General features: G+C 31.2%; 3 protein-coding genes across 7 annotated transcripts; 2 read left to right on the forward strand and 1 right to left on the reverse strand.

Moving 5' to 3' along the window:
* The first annotated feature begins 107 nt into the window (after positions 1-107).
* Positions 108-9,607, forward strand: Sbf (SET domain binding factor). 3 transcript variants are annotated; one of them, XM_012279666.2, is made up of 22 exons: positions 108-515; positions 755-895; positions 1,393-1,478; positions 1,538-1,825; positions 1,905-2,124; positions 2,203-2,444; positions 2,523-2,828; positions 2,907-3,084; positions 3,238-3,442; positions 3,523-5,124; positions 5,189-5,382; positions 5,491-5,889; positions 5,972-6,188; positions 6,270-6,471; positions 6,551-6,696; positions 6,773-7,618; positions 7,688-7,835; positions 7,916-8,061; positions 8,139-8,365; positions 8,475-8,681; positions 8,755-8,837; positions 8,923-9,607. In XM_012279666.2, the coding sequence occupies exons 2-22, from the start codon at positions 796-798 to the stop codon at positions 9,013-9,015; spliced, it is 6,135 nt and encodes a 2,044-aa protein (XP_012135056.1). In that variant the 5' UTR covers positions 108-515; positions 755-795; the 3' UTR covers positions 9,016-9,607. The 3 variants fall into 3 exon arrangements, with proteins under 3 accessions (XP_012135056.1, XP_003700969.1, XP_012135057.1); XM_003700921.3 differs by having other exon boundaries at positions 108-895; XM_012279667.2 differs by having other exon boundaries at positions 108-895; positions 5,494-5,889.
* A 655-nt stretch (positions 9,608-10,262) lies between these two features.
* On the forward strand, positions 10,263-16,987 carry AP-1-2beta (adaptor protein complex 1/2, beta subunit). Of its 3 annotated transcripts, none has more exons than XM_012279674.2 (12): positions 10,263-10,413; positions 10,795-10,953; positions 11,928-12,098; positions 13,336-13,362; positions 13,463-13,708; positions 13,790-14,050; positions 14,143-14,565; positions 14,634-15,318; positions 15,438-15,696; positions 15,989-16,340; positions 16,423-16,614; positions 16,709-16,987. In XM_012279674.2, exons 2-12 carry the CDS (start codon positions 10,846-10,848, stop codon positions 16,781-16,783), a joined length of 2,799 nt encoding a protein of 932 aa, XP_012135064.1. In that variant the 5' UTR covers positions 10,263-10,413; positions 10,795-10,845; the 3' UTR covers positions 16,784-16,987. The 3 variants fall into 3 exon arrangements, with proteins under 3 accessions (XP_012135064.1, XP_012135065.1, XP_076394586.1); XM_076538471.1 differs by lacking the exon at positions 10,263-10,413 and adding an exon at positions 10,471-10,490; XM_012279675.2 differs by lacking the exon at positions 13,336-13,362.
* Positions 16,988-17,217: 230 nt separating this feature from the next.
* On the reverse strand, positions 17,218-18,298 carry RpS27 (ribosomal protein S27). Its single transcript, XM_003700923.3, has 2 exons — positions 18,145-18,298; positions 17,218-17,554 (listed from the first exon to the last, which is right to left on the reverse strand). Exon 2 carries the CDS (start codon positions 17,551-17,553, stop codon positions 17,296-17,298), a length of 258 nt encoding a protein of 85 aa, XP_003700971.1. The 5' UTR covers position 17,554; positions 18,145-18,298; the 3' UTR covers positions 17,218-17,295.
* Positions 18,299-18,331: the final 33 nt, after the last annotated feature.

Here is an 18,331-nt window from a genome sequence, read left to right on the forward strand (position 1 = left end):
TTGTAATGGGAGAGAATCAATAAACTAAATTAAATGTGAAAACAACTAAATTTGCTTTTGTAAACAATTTTTAGTTATGTATATAGAATATGTTTATAAGTCCTACGATTCTAAATAATATGCTGTACTTGCAAATGTTGTATATGCATCAACTATGCAATGATTTTAATCTGAACAAGCTAAAAAGTTACATCGATGTAACATCTATAATAACGTTTATGTTTTGAGATTCAAGATATTCTCAGTGACCCAAGCAGAAGACAAAAAAAAATTAAATTAAATGCGAATTATAGCGCGTTCGTCTCTTCGTTTGTATATCTGTGGCGCGTTTTGGTTCATACGCGGTTCAACAAACACTCAATGTGGCGCTTGAACTTGGAAGGTTATGGATTAAAGCTTCGGGGTGTGGCATCATATTGCGAGTTATAAAATAAATGAAATATTGTATTCTCGCATAATGACGAATGAGCCTATTTTCTAAATGTGACGAGTGCAAGGGATCTTCTTTCAACAGTGTATGTGGTGTCTTTAATCTTTCAACCACTGCCTGGAAATTGTACTTCAAACAAAACAAAAATCGTTTAAATATATTCAGAACTCTGTTGTACTTTTAACTGTTCATTCTAAAATCTGATAAATGTTTACATGAAAGAATATACATTCGAAAATGTTTATGATATTTTTTAATTAATTTGCATATTGACACGTAATTATGCGTAACATTGACACAAGGTAGTTGATTGTTACTCGATAGGATACGGTCCATGAAATCACGTGTATTAAAGTCTACGTGGGATGTTGGGCGCTATCATCCCCACGAACTCCCACGAATATACCGAAATGTCTCGTCTAGCCGACTACTTTGTTGTGGTCGGCTACGACCACGAAAAAGAGAGTAAGTTTTCACCTTTTAACCACCAATTACTCTCTAAAAATATATAAATGTTGTCCACATAAATTATTTGCAAATATTTCATACGACAAATAATGATTATATCATTTTTATAATAAACTCTGTATAGGTTTGTGGATGACATTTGATTCTTATATACTATAGTTGTCCATTTCACATTCTAATTTTTTAATTTAAATATTAACTCTTATCAACACATTGTTATCTAAAATATGTTGCATATACTCTTAAAGACTATCACTGAGAACTGATTGGTTTCTCAATATCATTATCACTATTAGTAAGCTAAATAAATACTCAAATAATTGATGTTAGTTATTACATTTTTTAATAATATTAAACTGAAATTTACATGTAATAAAATTTTCCTTATGATAGTATTTAAGAATTAACTTATTTGTTTTAAGATATAAACATCTTTATATATAAACATTGTTATAAATGTTTAATACATTCTTTATTATTATTTACTATTATAGGAGGTGGTATAAGTAATGGGATCATTTTACAAAGATTCCCTGAGAAGGATTGGCCAGATACACCATTTATAGAAGGAATAGAATGGGTAAGATATACTTTTATTTAATTTTTATATTTTTCATTTAGTTGTGTATTATTTTATAGTTTTGCCAACCACAAGGATGGGCATTATCTACAGAAAGACAAGAGCCAAGGTTTTTTGTATCCATTTTAACTGACATCGATGCAAACCGTCACTACTGTGCATGCATGTGTTTTAATGAAACTGTGTCTATTGTGCCAAGTAAGCCTGTAGATGAAGAAGAAGACCCTGTAGATGGTGATAGTCGTTCTTTGGTTAGAACAATGCCAACAATTACACACCATAGCATTATGTATGCACCTAAATGTCTGGTGCTGGTTTCCAGACTTGATTACATTGAAACATTTAGAGTATGTATTATTCTATTGAAGTTAATAACATGACTTTACTTTTGGGTCCAACAATAAAATATTTATATTATTTCTATAGAATTGCCTTGGTATTATATACACAGTATATGTAGAAAATCTTGGTATACCATTAGAGACATTGGTAGGAAACATATTAGGCTGTATACAAGTACCACCTGCTGGTGGACCACAAGTACGGTTTAGCATTGGTGCAGGTGATCGTCAAGCACTTCAACCTCCAATCAGTCCTTCTCTTCCAATAACTCATAGTAGTGTAAACCTTTTATTTCAACAATTAGGTAAGAATAAATTAATTATTGGTATATACATGTTAATTTTGTAATTTTTTTCGTTAAAGAAAAACGTATATTTTATAGGTATTCGTAACGTATTAGTATTATTTTGTGCTGTCATGACAGAACATAAAATACTATTTCATTCTGCAAGTTATTCACGATTAACTGAAGGATGTCGTGCTCTCACTGCACTGATGTATCCATTTAGATATACTCATGTTTACATTCCTCTCTTACCAGCAGCTTTAGTTGAAGTACTCAGTACACCTACTCCATTTATTATGGGTGTACACAGTTCACTGAAACATGAAGTTGCAGAACTTGTAAGATATTTAATGTAGTTCTGTATTATTTTCTATGTCATAATTATTTTTATTAGGTACTACATATTTTTTTGACAGATGGATGTAATAGTTGCTGATTTAGATGGAGGGTCTATCATGGTCCCAGATGGAGTTTCACTTCCCTTACTCCCTGAACCACTTCTTTCACAAACCCAGGATGCATTGTCTTTAGTATTGCAACCAGAATTATCCTGTGCAGATTATGCATTTCCACCACTTGCAACAAGAGCTCCTCATTCACCTATGTTAGATAAAGAATTAAGAGCAGTTTTCATGCGAACCTTTGCTCAGTTGTTGCAAGGATACAGAAGCTGTCTGACATTGATAAGAATTCATCCAAAACCTGTTATAACATTTCATAAGGTTGTTAATTATTATTCATATTATTCTATAACATACAAAAATAAAGAAGTATATACAAATTATATTTTTTATTTCCAGGCAGCATTCTTAGGAGAACGTGGTTTAACAGATTGTGATTTTACAACTAGAGTATTGGATTGCATGTTTTTTACTTCCTTCATTGCAGAAAGGGGACCACCTTGGAGGCCTTGTGATGTATGGGATGAATTATATAATAATTTGAGCGATCAATTAAAACAAGAAGCACAAGATACTAGTAAGTAATAATAATATTGAAATATATAAGTTGACCTCGGGCAACATCAGTCAGTTGTTTGCATTTGTGGCTGTACAACTTTCTTGGAACAGCCTGTATAAAACATTATAAATTTCGTTCAGATATGTATATTCTAATCTATACTATTATTAGGACTCGTTTTAACACATATTCAAGAATTAGCACAACAATTATATACAAACGAAAATCCAAATCCACAACCATATGTACAAAAAATTTTAAAACCACCTGAAGGAGCATTTGCTAGAATACATCAGCCGCTTTTACCACGCATTAATTCAGAACAAGTTCAAGCAATTATAGATGAAGGTCTTGCAAAAAATAATCTTAAAGTTAGGTGTGTATCAAAGATAAGTTTTATAAACTTGTGTACACGTGTTATACTTTTATATATTATACTTCCTTTTTTGTACATAGATTATCATCATTAAGACCATCACAACCTCGTATTGTACCTATGGGTCCACACATTTCATTTGTCCATGACACTAGACATTTGGTTAGCAATTCTGCACGTAGACTGGAAGTTCTACGTAATTGTATAAACTGTATATTTGAAAATAAAATATCCGATGCTCGTAAAACTTTTCCAGCGGTCTTACGAGCTTTGAAAAGCAAAGCTGCTCGTTTAGCGCTTTGCATGGAATTATCACAGCACGTTGTTGGAAATAAAGCTATGTTAGAACATCAACAATTTGATCTTGTTGTTCGATTAATGAATTGTGCATTGCAAGATGATTCGTCCATGGATGAACATGGAGTTGCTGCTGCACTTCTTCCTCTTGCAACTGCATTTTGCAGAAAACTTTGTACAGGAGTAATCCAATTTGCTTATACCTGTATTCAAGAACATCCAGTGTGGCAAAATCAACAATTTTGGGAAGACGCTTTCTATTTGGATGTTCAAAAAGATATTAAACGATTATATCTTCCTGGTGAAAATTCTCCGCCACGTCTAATAAATGATGGCATTTTAAGTCCTATTAGTCCACGTGACGGTAAAGAATTTCCATTTCGTGACCGATACTCAATTTATCAAATTCAAGAACCATCAGCTCTTGAAATAGCTGCAGAACAAATGAGAATCTGGCCGACAATTGATCCAGAAAAACAGAAAGAACTCATAGCAAGTGAAGAAAGCACCATGTATAGTCAAGCAATACATTATGCAAATAGAATGGTTTACTTATTGGTTCCATTAGATGTAGGAGCAAAGACTCACCGTCAAGATAATATTTATGATGACGAGAGAGCAAGCAATAGTATTACAAATAGTGTAGCAAGTGACAGTGGCGATGCAGAGTCTGGGTTTGAAGAAACTGATCCTGGAGAGACTGGTAGTGCAGTAATTCGAATGGTTTCACGATTTGTGGACCGTGTTTGTACTGAAGGTGGTGTAAGCGCTGAACATGTTAGATGTCTACATCAAATGGTTCCTGGCGTTGTTCATATGCACATCGAAACCCTCGAAGCTGTCCATAGAGAAAGTAAGAGATTACCGCCAATACAGAAACCTAAAATCTTGACGCCTAACATGTTACCTGGCGAAGAAGTCATTATGGATGGTTTACGCGCTTATCTTCTACCGGATGGAAGAGAAGAAAGTTCTGCAGGATTACCAAAGATACCACCACTCTTGCCAGCCGAAGGAGCTATTTTTCTTACTAATTACAGAATTGTATTTAAAGGAATACCTTGTGATCCATTTGCTTGTGAACAATTAGTTGTGCGAGCTTTTCCGGTAACATCGCTAACTAAGGAAAAGCGTGTCGCTGTACAGCACTTAGCACATTTAGATCAGTGTCTACAAGAAGGTCTACAATTACGGTCTTGCACTTTTCAATTGATAAAATTGGCCTTTGATGAAGAGGTTACACCTGAAAATATTGAAACTTTGCGAAAATTAGTTCATAAAGCTAGATATCCACCACATATTTTCCATCATTTTGCTTTCAATGGCCAAGTGTTGGTTACTCAGACGGCTCATCACAAAGGAAAAGAAAAAAATGCTACTCTTAAGTAAGTTGTGTATTATTTAATATTTTTCTTTCATCAATTACTATCATAGAATTATTTTGTTTAGGGGTTTTGCTAAAAAAACACTTTTAAAGACTGCACGTAAGGCTGGTTTTAAGCCGAAACAGTCATCAAAAAGACAAAAATACGTCTTGCCAAATATGAATATTATTACTAATAATAAATACATGACATCACCTGGTAGAATGAGTTTACCAGTAACAGATAACAATGATTTAAGTCACGATGATGATCTTAGTGGTAAGTCAAAGATGTACATAACTTTAGTATATTAGTACATTTTTAATATGAAATATGTTAAAAAAATTGTTTCACATTTTGAAATGTATTTAAGTGACATTTTTGCAGTAGATGATTTTGAAATTCCTGGTATTGTAACTCAACCACCAACTGATGCAAAAACATTAGAACGATTATCAGAACGTAGTTACGTTAGAGATTGGTATCGACTGGGATTGTATTTAAATGGACCACATAATAATCGTAGAAATGAACCATTTCGATTATCATCTGTGAATTGTGCCTACATGATTTGTAGAAGTTATCCCGCACTACTTATAGTTCCTTCGTCAGTATCAGATGAAAGTATTCGTAGATTTTGTCGGCTTTATAGACATAATAGGATACCTGTTGTTACATGGAGACATTCAAGAACAAAAGCTCTTTTAATTAGAGGAGCAGGTTATCATGGGAAGGGTGTTATGGGCATGCTGAAAGCTCATCCAGCATCTGCTGGTAACCTAAAAAGTATTGATCCTACTAATTACTTTTATATTTTTATTTTTTATTTTTTTCATAATATATTACATTAGTTGTTTTATATTAATAGCAACATCTTCAGAAACAACATCGTCCTTAGAGCAAGAAAAATATATTATGGCTCTTGTATCTGCAACTCCATTGTCCGCAATAAGACAAGGTTCTGCATGGGGAATGTCGGACAGTTCTCTTAGTATTGATTCTTTGTTGTTAGCGGCTGAGGATCGTAATGCAACACCTGAACAATCACGACGTAATCCGTTTAATAAAGCAATTGGAACATTGAGGTACATATATCTTAATATTATGTTTAAACTTTTACAGAATGTGCGACAACTTAATTAAATAGCTTATTTATATGTTTATAGTTCATCAGGAGGTAAGGGGCCTAAGAACTTTGGTCGCTGGGGATCACTGAAAGATAAAAGACATAATTCTCAAGCTTCGTTGACTTCAGTTCATCAACGTGGAACTGTAAGGCATTCTACAGATTCGGATAGCGGTACCGAATGTGTTCATACTTTTCAACGTGCTGCATTATACATTCTTGGTGAAAAGGCACATATGAAAGTAAGATGACTAATTTTTACTTTATTCTAAATATATAATTACAATTTTATTATAATAAATTTATTTTTTTTAATAAAAGGGAGTAAAAGCAGAATCAGCACCAAAAACAGATTTCATTTCAGTGGAATACTGTGATGTAAGACATACCAGAGCTGCATTTAAAAAACTTATGCGAGCCTGCGTTCCTAGCTCTCCAAATGTAGAGCCTGACCAAAGTTTTTATAAGTATGCACAATTTATCTAAAAGAATGTAATTTTATTGGTTATAAAATTTTCTAACAGACAATATTTATAATTCTAGATTAATTGAAAGTTCAGAATGGTTACAACAGCTTCAAAGTTTAATGCAATTAGCTGGGGCTGTTATAGATTTAATGGATGTTCAAGGCTCATCAGTAGCTGTTTGTTTAGAGGAGGGTTGGGATACCACAGCAACAGTATGTTCTGTTGCTCAAGTATGTCTTGATCCTCATTATAGAACTATTGAAGGTTTTCGAGTTTTGATCGAAAAAGAATGGCTTGGATTTGGTCACAGATTCGGGCACCGAAGTAATCTTGCAGCGAACTCTCAAACTACAAACTTTACCCCAACCTTTCTTCAGTTCCTAGATATAATACATCAAATTCAAAAGCAATTTCCACTAGCGTTTGAATTTAATGAATATTACTTAAAATTTTTGGCATATCATTCGGTTTCATGTCGTTTCCGTACATTTTTATTAGACTGTGAATTCGATAGAGTAGAATGTGGTATTACTGCCGTAGAAGACAAAAGGGGATCATTAACAAGCCATCATAAAGGTGTAGATACAGGTAGCGACGATGAAACAATTTACCCTGGAGGTAGATTAGCAGGAACAAATCAGGGATGTAATCTTGGTCAAAGCATATTTGATTACATTGAAAAACAACATGCAAGATGTCCCTTGTTCTATAATTTCATGTATACTCCTAATACGGAAAATACGGTATTAAGACCTGTATCACATTTGCCAAGTCTCGATATTTGGCAATACTATTTAGAAGAAGAATTAGCTCACGGGCCTGCATATGACTTAGAAGTATTACAACAAGACTCACAACAAGAGGAAGAAGCAGAAGCTGCTGATGGTGTGGTGAAAAGTAACCGGAAAGTTGTTACACAAGGGTATGACTATATTCATTTAATTTACTTTATCGTTTTATTAATGCTATTAATGCTATTAACATACGATAGGTATGACGGTGTAAGTTCAATGGTACCCGATCAATTTTCTCATCTTTTGGAAGAGATTCATAAATTGGAAACTGAATTGGGCCATTTACCACAAAAATGGAAAGTTCTTTGGGATAAACTGGAATTACCAAATACAGATTCACTTGCTGTTAGTAAAATATACATATATTAAGTTCTTTAAAACATTCTTTTATTCATAAGATAATATATATTTATTTTTATGTTTAGCGACATGCTTCATTCAGTACTGCATTAGTTAGATATCATGGTCGACTGATTCATAAACGATCTACATTAGAATTACTCTTACGAGGTAAACTCGCTGGTGGAAGTAGTTCTGGAAATGATGGTTCCGTTTATGCGCATCCACATAGGTAATTGTTACAGTATTTTGTTTAAACAAAACAAATTATCTTAAAAAATATTTACAAATCTATTTATATTTTCTTAGATTTGAAAGATTAGATTCAGCAACGCCAACTCATTGCGATGCTTGTTCCGGTGTATTATGGGGTCCTGTAAAAGCCGGTTTACGATGTGTTGATTGTGGTCACGTGTGCCATGATAAGTGTGCTGATGCAGTACCAAAAAATTGTACAAAATATAAGACAGTAACTGATAATTTACAAACTCACACACTTACACGAAGCGGTGGTGATAATGGAAGTGTAAATTCAAGTATGTGTAACATAGTATACATTAACGTAATTCTTTGTTTATAAATTGCAGTTATTTATTTTATTAATACACGAATTTTGTGGTAACTAATTTGACTCACTGGTTATAGGCGTTGCTACAATACAAACTTCTTCACAACAATATTACGAACAATTCTCCAGTAATGTTGCTGAAAATAGAACACACGAGGGCTACCTATACAAACGAGGTGCTCTACTTAAAGGTTGGAAACAAAGATGGTTTGTGTTAGATTCTATAAAACATCAATTAAGGTATTATGATGCAATGGAAGATTCTCATTGTAAAGGATATATAGGTGTGTATTAATTAAAAATCGTAGCGATACGTAAAGAAACTTAAAAATACTATCAATTTTCTCCATGTTATAGATTTAGCCGAAGTAGTATCTGTAACTCCAGCCCAACCAATGCCAGGGCCACCAAAGAAAACAGATGATAAATCGTTCTTTGATGTAAGTATAAAATAATGTTATAGTTTTTATTATTTTTCACTTGTTGAAAAAATAACAGAAATTGTATTGATGATTATATTTGCAGCTTCGTACAAACAGACGGACATATAATTTTTGTGCTGGTGATGCAGCAACTGCACAAGAATGGATTGAAAAAGTTCAAGCGTGCTTACAATAGCTTGATTATAATTCTAATTTAAATTATGCAAGTGACTGATAGATTAAAACAGATTTTAATTTTGTTACATACTATTGTATAGTCTAGTAGTACGTATTATAGACTGCAGTAATATTGCTTGAAATATTTTAAAAACAACAGTTGTTGGACTCACGACAGTATCATAAATTGAATGTGATGTACTCATATCTTCGACGTAGCATTATTATATAAATGTATATTGTAATTATATAATTACGTTAAATTTGAGTTATTACTGCTGGAAGATAAAAGATCGTATGATCATAAGATACTCAATGAACCGTTAAAATTTTTTTATTTTTTTTATTATATTTTTAATTTTAAATGCATACAAATAGAGCGTAAATATGTTAAATGTTAAATGAATCATCTATTCTGCGATTTATTGTAATATTATTGTTAATATAATTACAATTATAACCGGCTAAGTAGCTATCTTGCTTGTTACAAAGAATGAACATGCATGAATACAAAATAGCATGTTCTTTCGAAATCTCATGTAATATTTGTTTAATAACTCTGCTACGCTTATCAGTAAAATTAAAATTAAAAAATTCTTGTATACTGTTAATTTTTAGTTATAATTGCTTTTACATTTGTAATATTTGCTCGCGAAATGCATTATTATTTTCTTACGTTTGTTATGTATATTGCACATCAATTTTTTTAGTAAATCGTTTTTTAACTTAATGAAAAGTTACGGTTAAAAATAATGAAAGTCGTAAAGTTACATCCTATCACAGTTTATTTAATACTTTGTTAATATCGTTGTAAAAATTAAGTAAATATTTAAAAATAAAAATTGAAATTTTTCAATAACTATCCAACACAAAAACTCTTTATATTTTTTGTATAATGCGCCTAACTTCAGTACTCTCTCTGCCAGCTAGTGTTACCCTACTACCAAATGTTTTTCACTTCGACCATATAAACGGTGAACAGAAATATGCGAATTAAGAAAAAGATGATATAGAACAAATATGACCAAGTGATAACTCGTTTATTCGACTACTTTCAAATTCTTAAATTTAAAAATTTTTAACTTTTCAAAATTTCAAATACCCAAATTTCTAAATTAGCATGAAGAGTACGAAATAAAAGATCACTGGGTATATACTAATAAACCAATGTCTATGGTAAAGTGTGAACTACTGTAAATTAAATCGTGATTGCGTCCCTACGTGGCGCTGATCATAACATCACTATCGCCATCTGATCAAATTTTGATTTTGTTACGAACTACAAATATCTTAAAAATTCAATGGCAGTTTCCGACCCCTGGTTAGTCTGTGGTTGGAGGGCGTTTTGCGTTGGAATCTGTCAATGTGCTGTCAATTGATAATTTTGTACGCTTTTTAACTGTTCACAACAGCTAAGGTATCTAAAAATAAAATGTTGTTAAATAATATTTTCAACAAATCATTGTAATAGGTTTAAAAATAATTACAATTAAGGTACAGTGGATACGTAATGTAAAAATCTAAAAGGTTCTCGTATACTAATATTTTTAATTTATGGATATATAGTAATTACAATTTTTAAATATTTTGACATATACTCTTGAAATTGAGAAATAGTCTTATTTGGTATTAAAGTTTAAAGAATTTTATTAGAGTTTTGTATCTTGGTTGGTGTTAGCAGAATGGTACTATACATATATTCTGATCATTGATCCATTCATGGTTTGCTATAGCGAAATCTTATTCAATTTTCCTACGCTATATAATACTGACTCGTAATTATAACTTTCTTTTTTAGGGTGTAAATTAGAATATCTACATCAGAATTTAATAAAATATAAAATCCAAAATGACAGATTCAAAGTACTTCACAACTACAAAAAAGGGAGAAATATTTGAACTTAAATCTGAATTAAATAATGACAAAAAGGAAAAGAAGAAGGAGGCTGTAAAAAAAGTGAGTTCATTTATTAATAATATCGTAATGGATACTAAGTTAAGCTATTGCAATTACTAAATAATTTATGTAAAATATATTTATAAATAAGCCAAGTAATAAATTTTGTTTAATATTGGAATATTTCTATTTTATCAGTAAACAATCAATGTATAGTTTTATGCAGCAAAAATCTGATTTTAAAAGGTAATGATTTTTTGTTTACAGCAGGTAAGGCATACAAATTATTAATAAATCAATGTACAAATATTCTTTGTCAATATATATAATAAATAGTTTTTTGTAGGAAACAACTAGTAATTTTTAATTGATTTTTCATATACGTCTATTTTATAAATAAATTAATAATAACATCTTGTCTATTATAAGTTTCTTAATTCCAGTAAACACGCTATTATAGCTGGTTTATATATACAATATAATAAATACAATCGAAGTATTTACTTAATGTAATACAAAGTATTATTGAATCTTTGAATCTGCTTTTCTTAAAAATATTAAAAGTGAACATAAAATATTTGTGCATTGAATCATCGATATGATTTTTACAATCTGGTTTTCTTTATTTTGTTCATAGTTTAAAACTTAATATTTATTCCAGAGCATTGTTACTATCTTTACAAATTTGCAGTTTCTGAATACCAAATCAATGCATTTGTTTCATGCTGCTCAAAAACAGGATAGTTAAGAGCACATGATAAACTTTTTTATTACTGACAAATTTTAATATTGTCACTACCACTATATATTATATTTTAATTTTATATTTTTCAAAATGCCTGATGTTATTAAACTTAAAATCACTACTTTATGCAGTATTTTGTTAATATGTTTGTAAATCATTAATACTTTTACAATTTACTTAAAAAATAATTTATTTTTACTGTAATTGCTCATCTTTATTTGTAGTTATTGTAAAACAGATAAATTAATTTATTAAGTAGCTGTTTAAACATAATATTAACTGTGTGCAGGTAATTGCTTCCATGACTGTGGGCAAAGATGTATCAGCACTTTTCCCTGATGTTGTCAACTGTATGCAGACAGACAATTTAGAGCTTAAAAAATTGGTGTATTTGTATCTGATGAATTATGCCAAGAGTCAACCAGATGTGGCCATCATGGCTGTCAACACATTTGTTAAGGTAATGTAGCTTAGTAACTGAAGCAAAACTTACATACTTTATTAATGCACTTTTATCCTTTATATATTTTAATAACACCTGGATGATGTTGAAAATATCTGTCTGCAAAGAGGCAAGCTGGAAAAAAATTGATGTGCTGTTTCTTTATGTTTCACATCTTTTTTCAAGTAAATTTAATGTTAATTTTACAGCCTGCCTCACACTATGTACAGACTGTGCTTTGCAAATTACATCAGTTTGCACAGAGCTGTCTGCATTATGGGACGGAATGTATTTTTTTCTTATTGAATTGCTTATTTTGTAAAGGGCACGAGACTGGAATTTGGTTGAATAAAATATATATCATTTATTATTCTATGTTTTAAGCTGTATATTAATACATCAATAATTTTTATCAGTTTGGTTTGTAACCACCAAATTCCAGAGTTTCTTTTCAGTTAAGCATTAAAAGCAGGAATGAAATTCTGACAGTTGTAACATCTTACAAAATTGTGAAAAAGATCACATCAAGAATTCAATAACATATGTGTTAATTTTTTTTAATATTAATGCACTAATACTTTATGCTGTTTTCCAAAAATGAGCATGTAATTTTTTTCTATAAATCACAAAAATATCATTAAACAGCTTGTAGAAAGATGTATAATATTAACACAGCTAGAATATTGTAATAAAGATATAATTGGTCTTAAGAAAAGAAATATTTAAAACAGCTTCAGTGGTAGAATCAAGAAGCTATTTTTTAGTCATGATGTTTAATGTATAAACAGCATGAACAAACCAATTCCTTAAATGTCTATTTTATATGTATGACTGCATCATAAATTGCTGCTTGTGTGCAGTGCATATACTTTCACTATCTGCACGTAAAGTATTTTATTTTTTCTAAAACTTTCGTGTTAATTAATACATGTAATAAGTGTTGAAATTCATGATACAGTTATCATAAATACTTTGATGTGTATTCTTTAATGTTTGAATAAATATCATGTAACATATACTTATGTGCATGGCACCAAATTAATTGTGTTAATTTTAATTTAATTTTAATTTGTAAATTATTATTAAAAAGAAAAAGCTATAAATAGAAAAATTATAAGATGAATATCTCGTGCTCTTTAGAAAATGATCAGTTCTGTATCATATTATTTTAAATGGTTGATAAGTATAATATTTAACAATTAATCAAAATGGTGACGGTGACCAATTTGACCTTTTTCGTTCTGACACGCAAAAGGAGCTAGCGACATCTCCGATGACAAAGGTACCATACCATTTTCTATTTCGTTAAAGTTCATGGGTTGAAATAGATAGCCACTGCTGTGACTAGACTTGAATCCCTGGCTTGCCCGATTTTTGCGCAGGATTGCGAGGACCCAAATCCGCTGATTCGAGCATTAGCAGTTCGCACAATGGGTTGTATACGCGTGGACAAGATTACTGAGTACCTGTGTGAGCCATTGCGAAAATGTCTGAAGGATGAGGATCCATATGTTCGTAAGACAGCAGCTGTTTGCGTGGCCAAGCTTTATGATATTAATGCAGCTCTAGTCGAGGACCAAGGATTTTTGGATCAATTAAAAGATCTTTTATCAGACAGTAATCCCATGGTAACTAGATCAAACTGATTTATCATTTAAATATTTATACAGAATGTGATATTTATCTCTTTATTCAACATTTGTATTTAGGTTGTTGCAAATGCAGTAGCTGCTTTATCTGAAATTAATGAAGCAAGTCCAAGCGGACAGCCTTTAGTTGAAATGAATGCACAAACTATTAACAAATTGTTAACTGCTCTCAACGAATGTACAGAATGGGGTCAAGTTTTTATTTTAGATTCACTTGCAAATTATTCACCTAAAGATGATCGCGAAGCGCAAAGTATTTGCGAACGTATTACTCCACGTCTAGCTCACGCTAATGCTGCAGTTGTACTATCTGCTGTTAAGGTTGGGTATCCAAGGAGGAATTAATAGTTATATTTGTAACTGTAAATAATTAATTAATTAAATTTTTTAAAATATTATTTTTTCATACATAGGTATTGATGAAATTAATGGAAATGTTACAATCGGAATCCGATTTTGTTGGCACATTGACAAAGAAATTAGCCCCACCGCTTGTAACATTACTCAGTTCTGAACCTGAAGTTCAATATGTAGCATTACGAAATATAAATCTAATTGTTCAAAAACGTCCTGATATTTTAAAACATGAAATGAAAGTATTTTTCGTCAAGTATAATGACCCTATTTATGTGAAACTCGAGAAATTGGACATCATGATTCGTTTAGCATCTCAAGCTAATATAGCTCAAGTTTTGTCAGAATTAAAAGAATATGCTACAGAAGTTGATGTAGATTTTGTACGGAAAGCTGTAAGAGCTATTGGTCGTTGTGCTATTAAGGTCGAGCCTTCTGCCGAACGTTGTGTTTCGACACTCCTGGATCTGATACAGACAAAGGTATTGTAAGATGAAGGTCAAGAATCATTGTTTATATGAACAATATATTTACTTGTCTATTATATTAGGTTAATTACGTTGTTCAAGAAGCAATTGTGGTTATAAAAGATATTTTCCGAAAATATCCAAACAAATATGAAAGTATTATTTCAACCCTTTGTGAAAACTTGGATACTCTTGATGAACCTGAAGCACGTGCTTCAATGATATGGATTATTGGGGAATATGCTGAACGTATCGATAATGCAGACGAATTACTTGAAAGTTTCTTGGAAGGATTCCATGATGAAAATACTCAAGTCCAGTTGCAATTACTCACAGCAATTGTCAAACTGTTTCTTAAAAGACCTACAGATACTCAAGAATTGGTTCAACAAGTGCTTAGTTTAGCGACGCAAGATTCTGATAACCCTGACTTAAGGGACAGAGGATTTATCTACTGGCGATTACTTAGTACTGATCCAGCAGCTGCTAAAGAAGTTGTACTTGCCGAGAAACCTCTTATTTCAGAAGAAACAGATCTGTTAGAACCAACTCTTTTAGATGAATTGATATGTCATATTTCAAGTTTGGCGTCTGTATATCATAAACCACCTACTGCTTTCGTCGAAGGTAAAGCAGCAGGTACTAGAAAATCGCTGCCTGCCAGAAGTAACTCAAATGAGGAATCGAGTCAACATGCAGCGCAACCTCACGCTCAAGTTATTCCCGCTCAGGATTCTTTGATCGGCGATCTTCTTAGCATGGATATTGGTAAATAATATTTATATTGTTTTTCAACATGTTGATTGTCACGAATGTTATCGTCGATCACCGTCTCAAATTGTACGTAATCAAAAAGCAAATGTTAATGTATGTTGATTAATGTGTAGGTGGACCAGCTATGGTTACCCCAACGCCAGCTCCTCAAGCAGGATTAGGTTTGGACTTACTAGGAGGTGTTTTGGATGGAGTTTTAGGAGGAACTGATACTGCAGGCAGTGCACCTGTCGTGTCACAAAGTACTACTGGACTTCTTGGTGATATATTCGGTTTTAATCAAGGTCCTACTTCTTATGTACCACCAAAAGTTAATTGGTTACCTGCCGAAAAAGGTAAAGGATTTGACATTTGGGGAACATTTTCACGAAAGTAAGTAACATAAATACCTGTATAATTGGTGAAAAATGTATAAAAATAGTTGCAAATCCAGATGGATACTAAATGAAAGTTAGTATCGAAATTGATTAGAATATTAGAATGAAATCATACTGAGTAGCATTCTGTTTTAAAATTTCCATAATTTTCTTTTCACTCTTCAAAATGTATCTGCATTTTGCTTTTAATGAATTTCACAATTATATTTATATTTGATTCACCAATCATACTATTATATATTAAATAAATGTATGTATATTTAAACATAATAATTATTTTATAATAGGAATGGACAGATTAGTATGGATATGACATTTACGAATAAAGCAATGCAACCTATGGGAGGTTTTGCAATACAATTAAATAAGAATAGTTTTGGTTTAACACCAGCTGCTCCATTACAAGTACCAAGCCCATTAAATCCTGGTGCTAGTATAGAAACAAGTGTAATCTTATCTACCGGTGGTGCAGTACAACGCATGGAACCGTTAAACAATCTTCAAGTTGCGATAAAAAATAATATCGATGTATTTTATTTTGCTTGTATCGTTCCCATGAATGTATACTTTGCAGAAGATGGACAATTAGATAAAAGAGTATTTCTTAGTACATGGAAAGATATACCTGCTCAGAATGAGGTTTGCTCTTTTTATTTCGCATTAGTATTTAATGTACCTAACAACATTTCAAATAATTGGATTATTAAAACAAATATTCCAGGTGCAATATACATTGAAAAGAGTAATATTGACTGTAGATCAAATTGTACAAAAAATGCAGCAAAATAATGTATTTACAATTGCTAGAAGAAATGTCGAAGGACAAGATATGCTATATCAATCTCTTAAATTAACAAATAACGTTTGGGTATTAAATGAATTGAAATTTCCAAATGTAGATGCTGATGTCATTGTAAGTTCGTGTATACATTCAAATTATTTAAAAATTTTAATTTGATAATAAAACCTATATAATGGATTTCATTTTCAATGCATTTTAATTGCAGTTATCGTTGAAGTCACGCTCTGTGGAAGTCGCACCGGGTATATTCCAAGCTTATAATGCAATTCTACATTCTTAAACAATTATTTAATATTGGAATTGTGTAATATTATATTTCATGATCATAATCTATTTGTTTATATAAGTTATTTATGTACTGTGCATATAACTTATCTAATTAAACATTTGTTTATATTTTATTATAACTTATGGTAAATTTAATATATCATTAAATTTATCATAAAATAGATGTAAATCAAAATAAAGATATATTAAGGATGTATTCGTGTGTTCAATATATTTTTTTCACATATGATGCAGAAACACAATTCATAATAGAGTTAATACTGATACAGGATTCAATGTTTAATTAACTGTGTCCTATACATAAATGTTCCCAATACTTCAACAGTTTACACTGCTAAATTCTTATCATTAAAATCTAAAGACAAGGGCTGAAAATAACTGTTTGGAAGTTACATATATGAAAATATGAATAAAATATAATAAAGATATGGTTATATAATAATTTTTATTTGTTTAATATAAAGAGAAATGTGTACACATCATATCGTTTTAGTTATTGTTACATTAACATTGAACCTTTCTTCTAAAAGAGCAACCTTCTGTCAACCGAGCTTTGCCACCTGTAGATGTGCACAATATTGTACGACAACCGTCACATTCTACTGATCTCTGTGCATGTGAAAATATCGTTTTGATGGCATAGCATCCAGGACATTTAACATCCATGAAATAGCTGTTTGGCTTTTGTACCAGCCTTTTTAGCTTATGTTTTCTTTTCTCCTCAGCTGGACTTGGATGAAGAAGATCTTTTGCAAGAGGCATTCTATAATAAAAAAGAAAAAGAAACACTAATAAAATAATATATATACAAAATTATACATGTCAGTATCTTTCACTTGTTTTCATAATATTATGCAAAGCACATGTATGATTAATGCTTTTAATTTAAAAGTAGAGACATTATAATACAATAAATATAATTAATAATGACATATAAATTTGTAATTTGCAATACTTGTACGTCAATTACAACATTAATCTTAATTTAAGGTGAAAAACTTCCTATACAGAAATTTGCACAAGTTTAGGCAACAGATGACAAGTTCTATACTTCACACAAACATGTTCCAGAAATGTCTATCCACACCTTCATTATTACATTTAATATTTGGTAACTAAACAATATCGTATACCATATAACTACATTTATTCTTAACGTTAGGAAAACTATATCAAAACAGTTACATACATATCTACTACAGTTTTAAAGTATTTGTACTGTGCGTTTTTGATGTACTGTCGTATGCAGTGCGAGAAGATGCCGAATAACAAAATTTTACAGAATGCAGATAAGTTTTTTCATTATACCGATGAAACACATTATTTAATATTCAATTATGAACGTTTACTTACGTGATTACACTTGTATTTTGCTTTAAATTCAACAATTACACTCTTTGCCACGTGCTTCAGCAACAACGTTATGCGCTGGAAAGGATAGAAGCAGTTTGTTTTTGTGCTAATAAAATCCCTAATAGTAATTCATTGTGACCAACTACTTCAATTTACCTCATCTGGGTAGAAATTATAGATCTAGGAT

Source organism: Megachile rotundata, chromosome 12, assembly GCF_050947335.1.
Source record: "Megachile rotundata isolate GNS110a chromosome 12, iyMegRotu1, whole genome shotgun sequence".
Lineage (NCBI taxonomy): Eukaryota > Metazoa > Arthropoda > Insecta > Hymenoptera > Megachilidae > Megachile > Megachile rotundata.

What these genes read in the sequence shown, in the direction of transcription:
- Sbf (XM_003700921.3), top strand. Translation starts at nt 796, where the DNA reads ATGTTGGGCGCTATCATCCCCACGAACTCCCACGAATATACCGAAATG. An exon ending in AAAAATAATCTTAAAGTTAG is followed by an intron (nt 3,443 to 3,522) that starts GTGTGTATCAAA and finishes TTTTGTACATAG; the next exon opens with ATTATCATCATTAAGACCAT. An exon ending in ATCTGCTGGTAACCTAAAAA is followed by an intron (nt 5,890 to 5,971) that starts GTATTGATCCTA and finishes TTATATTAATAG; the next exon opens with CAACATCTTCAGAAACAACA.
- AP-1-2beta (XM_012279674.2), top strand. Translation starts at nt 10,846, where the DNA reads ATGACAGATTCAAAGTACTTCACAACTACAAAAAAGGGAGAAATATTT. An exon ending in AGAAGGAGGCTGTAAAAAAA is followed by an intron (nt 10,954 to 11,927) that starts GTGAGTTCATTT and finishes AACTGTGTGCAG; the next exon opens with GTAATTGCTTCCATGACTGT. An exon ending in CGACATCTCCGATGACAAAG is followed by an intron (nt 13,363 to 13,462) that starts GTACCATACCAT and finishes ATTTTTGCGCAG; the next exon opens with GATTGCGAGGACCCAAATCC.
- RpS27 (XM_003700923.3), bottom strand. Translation starts at nt 17,553, where the DNA reads ATGCCTCTTGCAAAAGATCTTCTTCATCCAAGTCCAGCTGAGGAGAAA.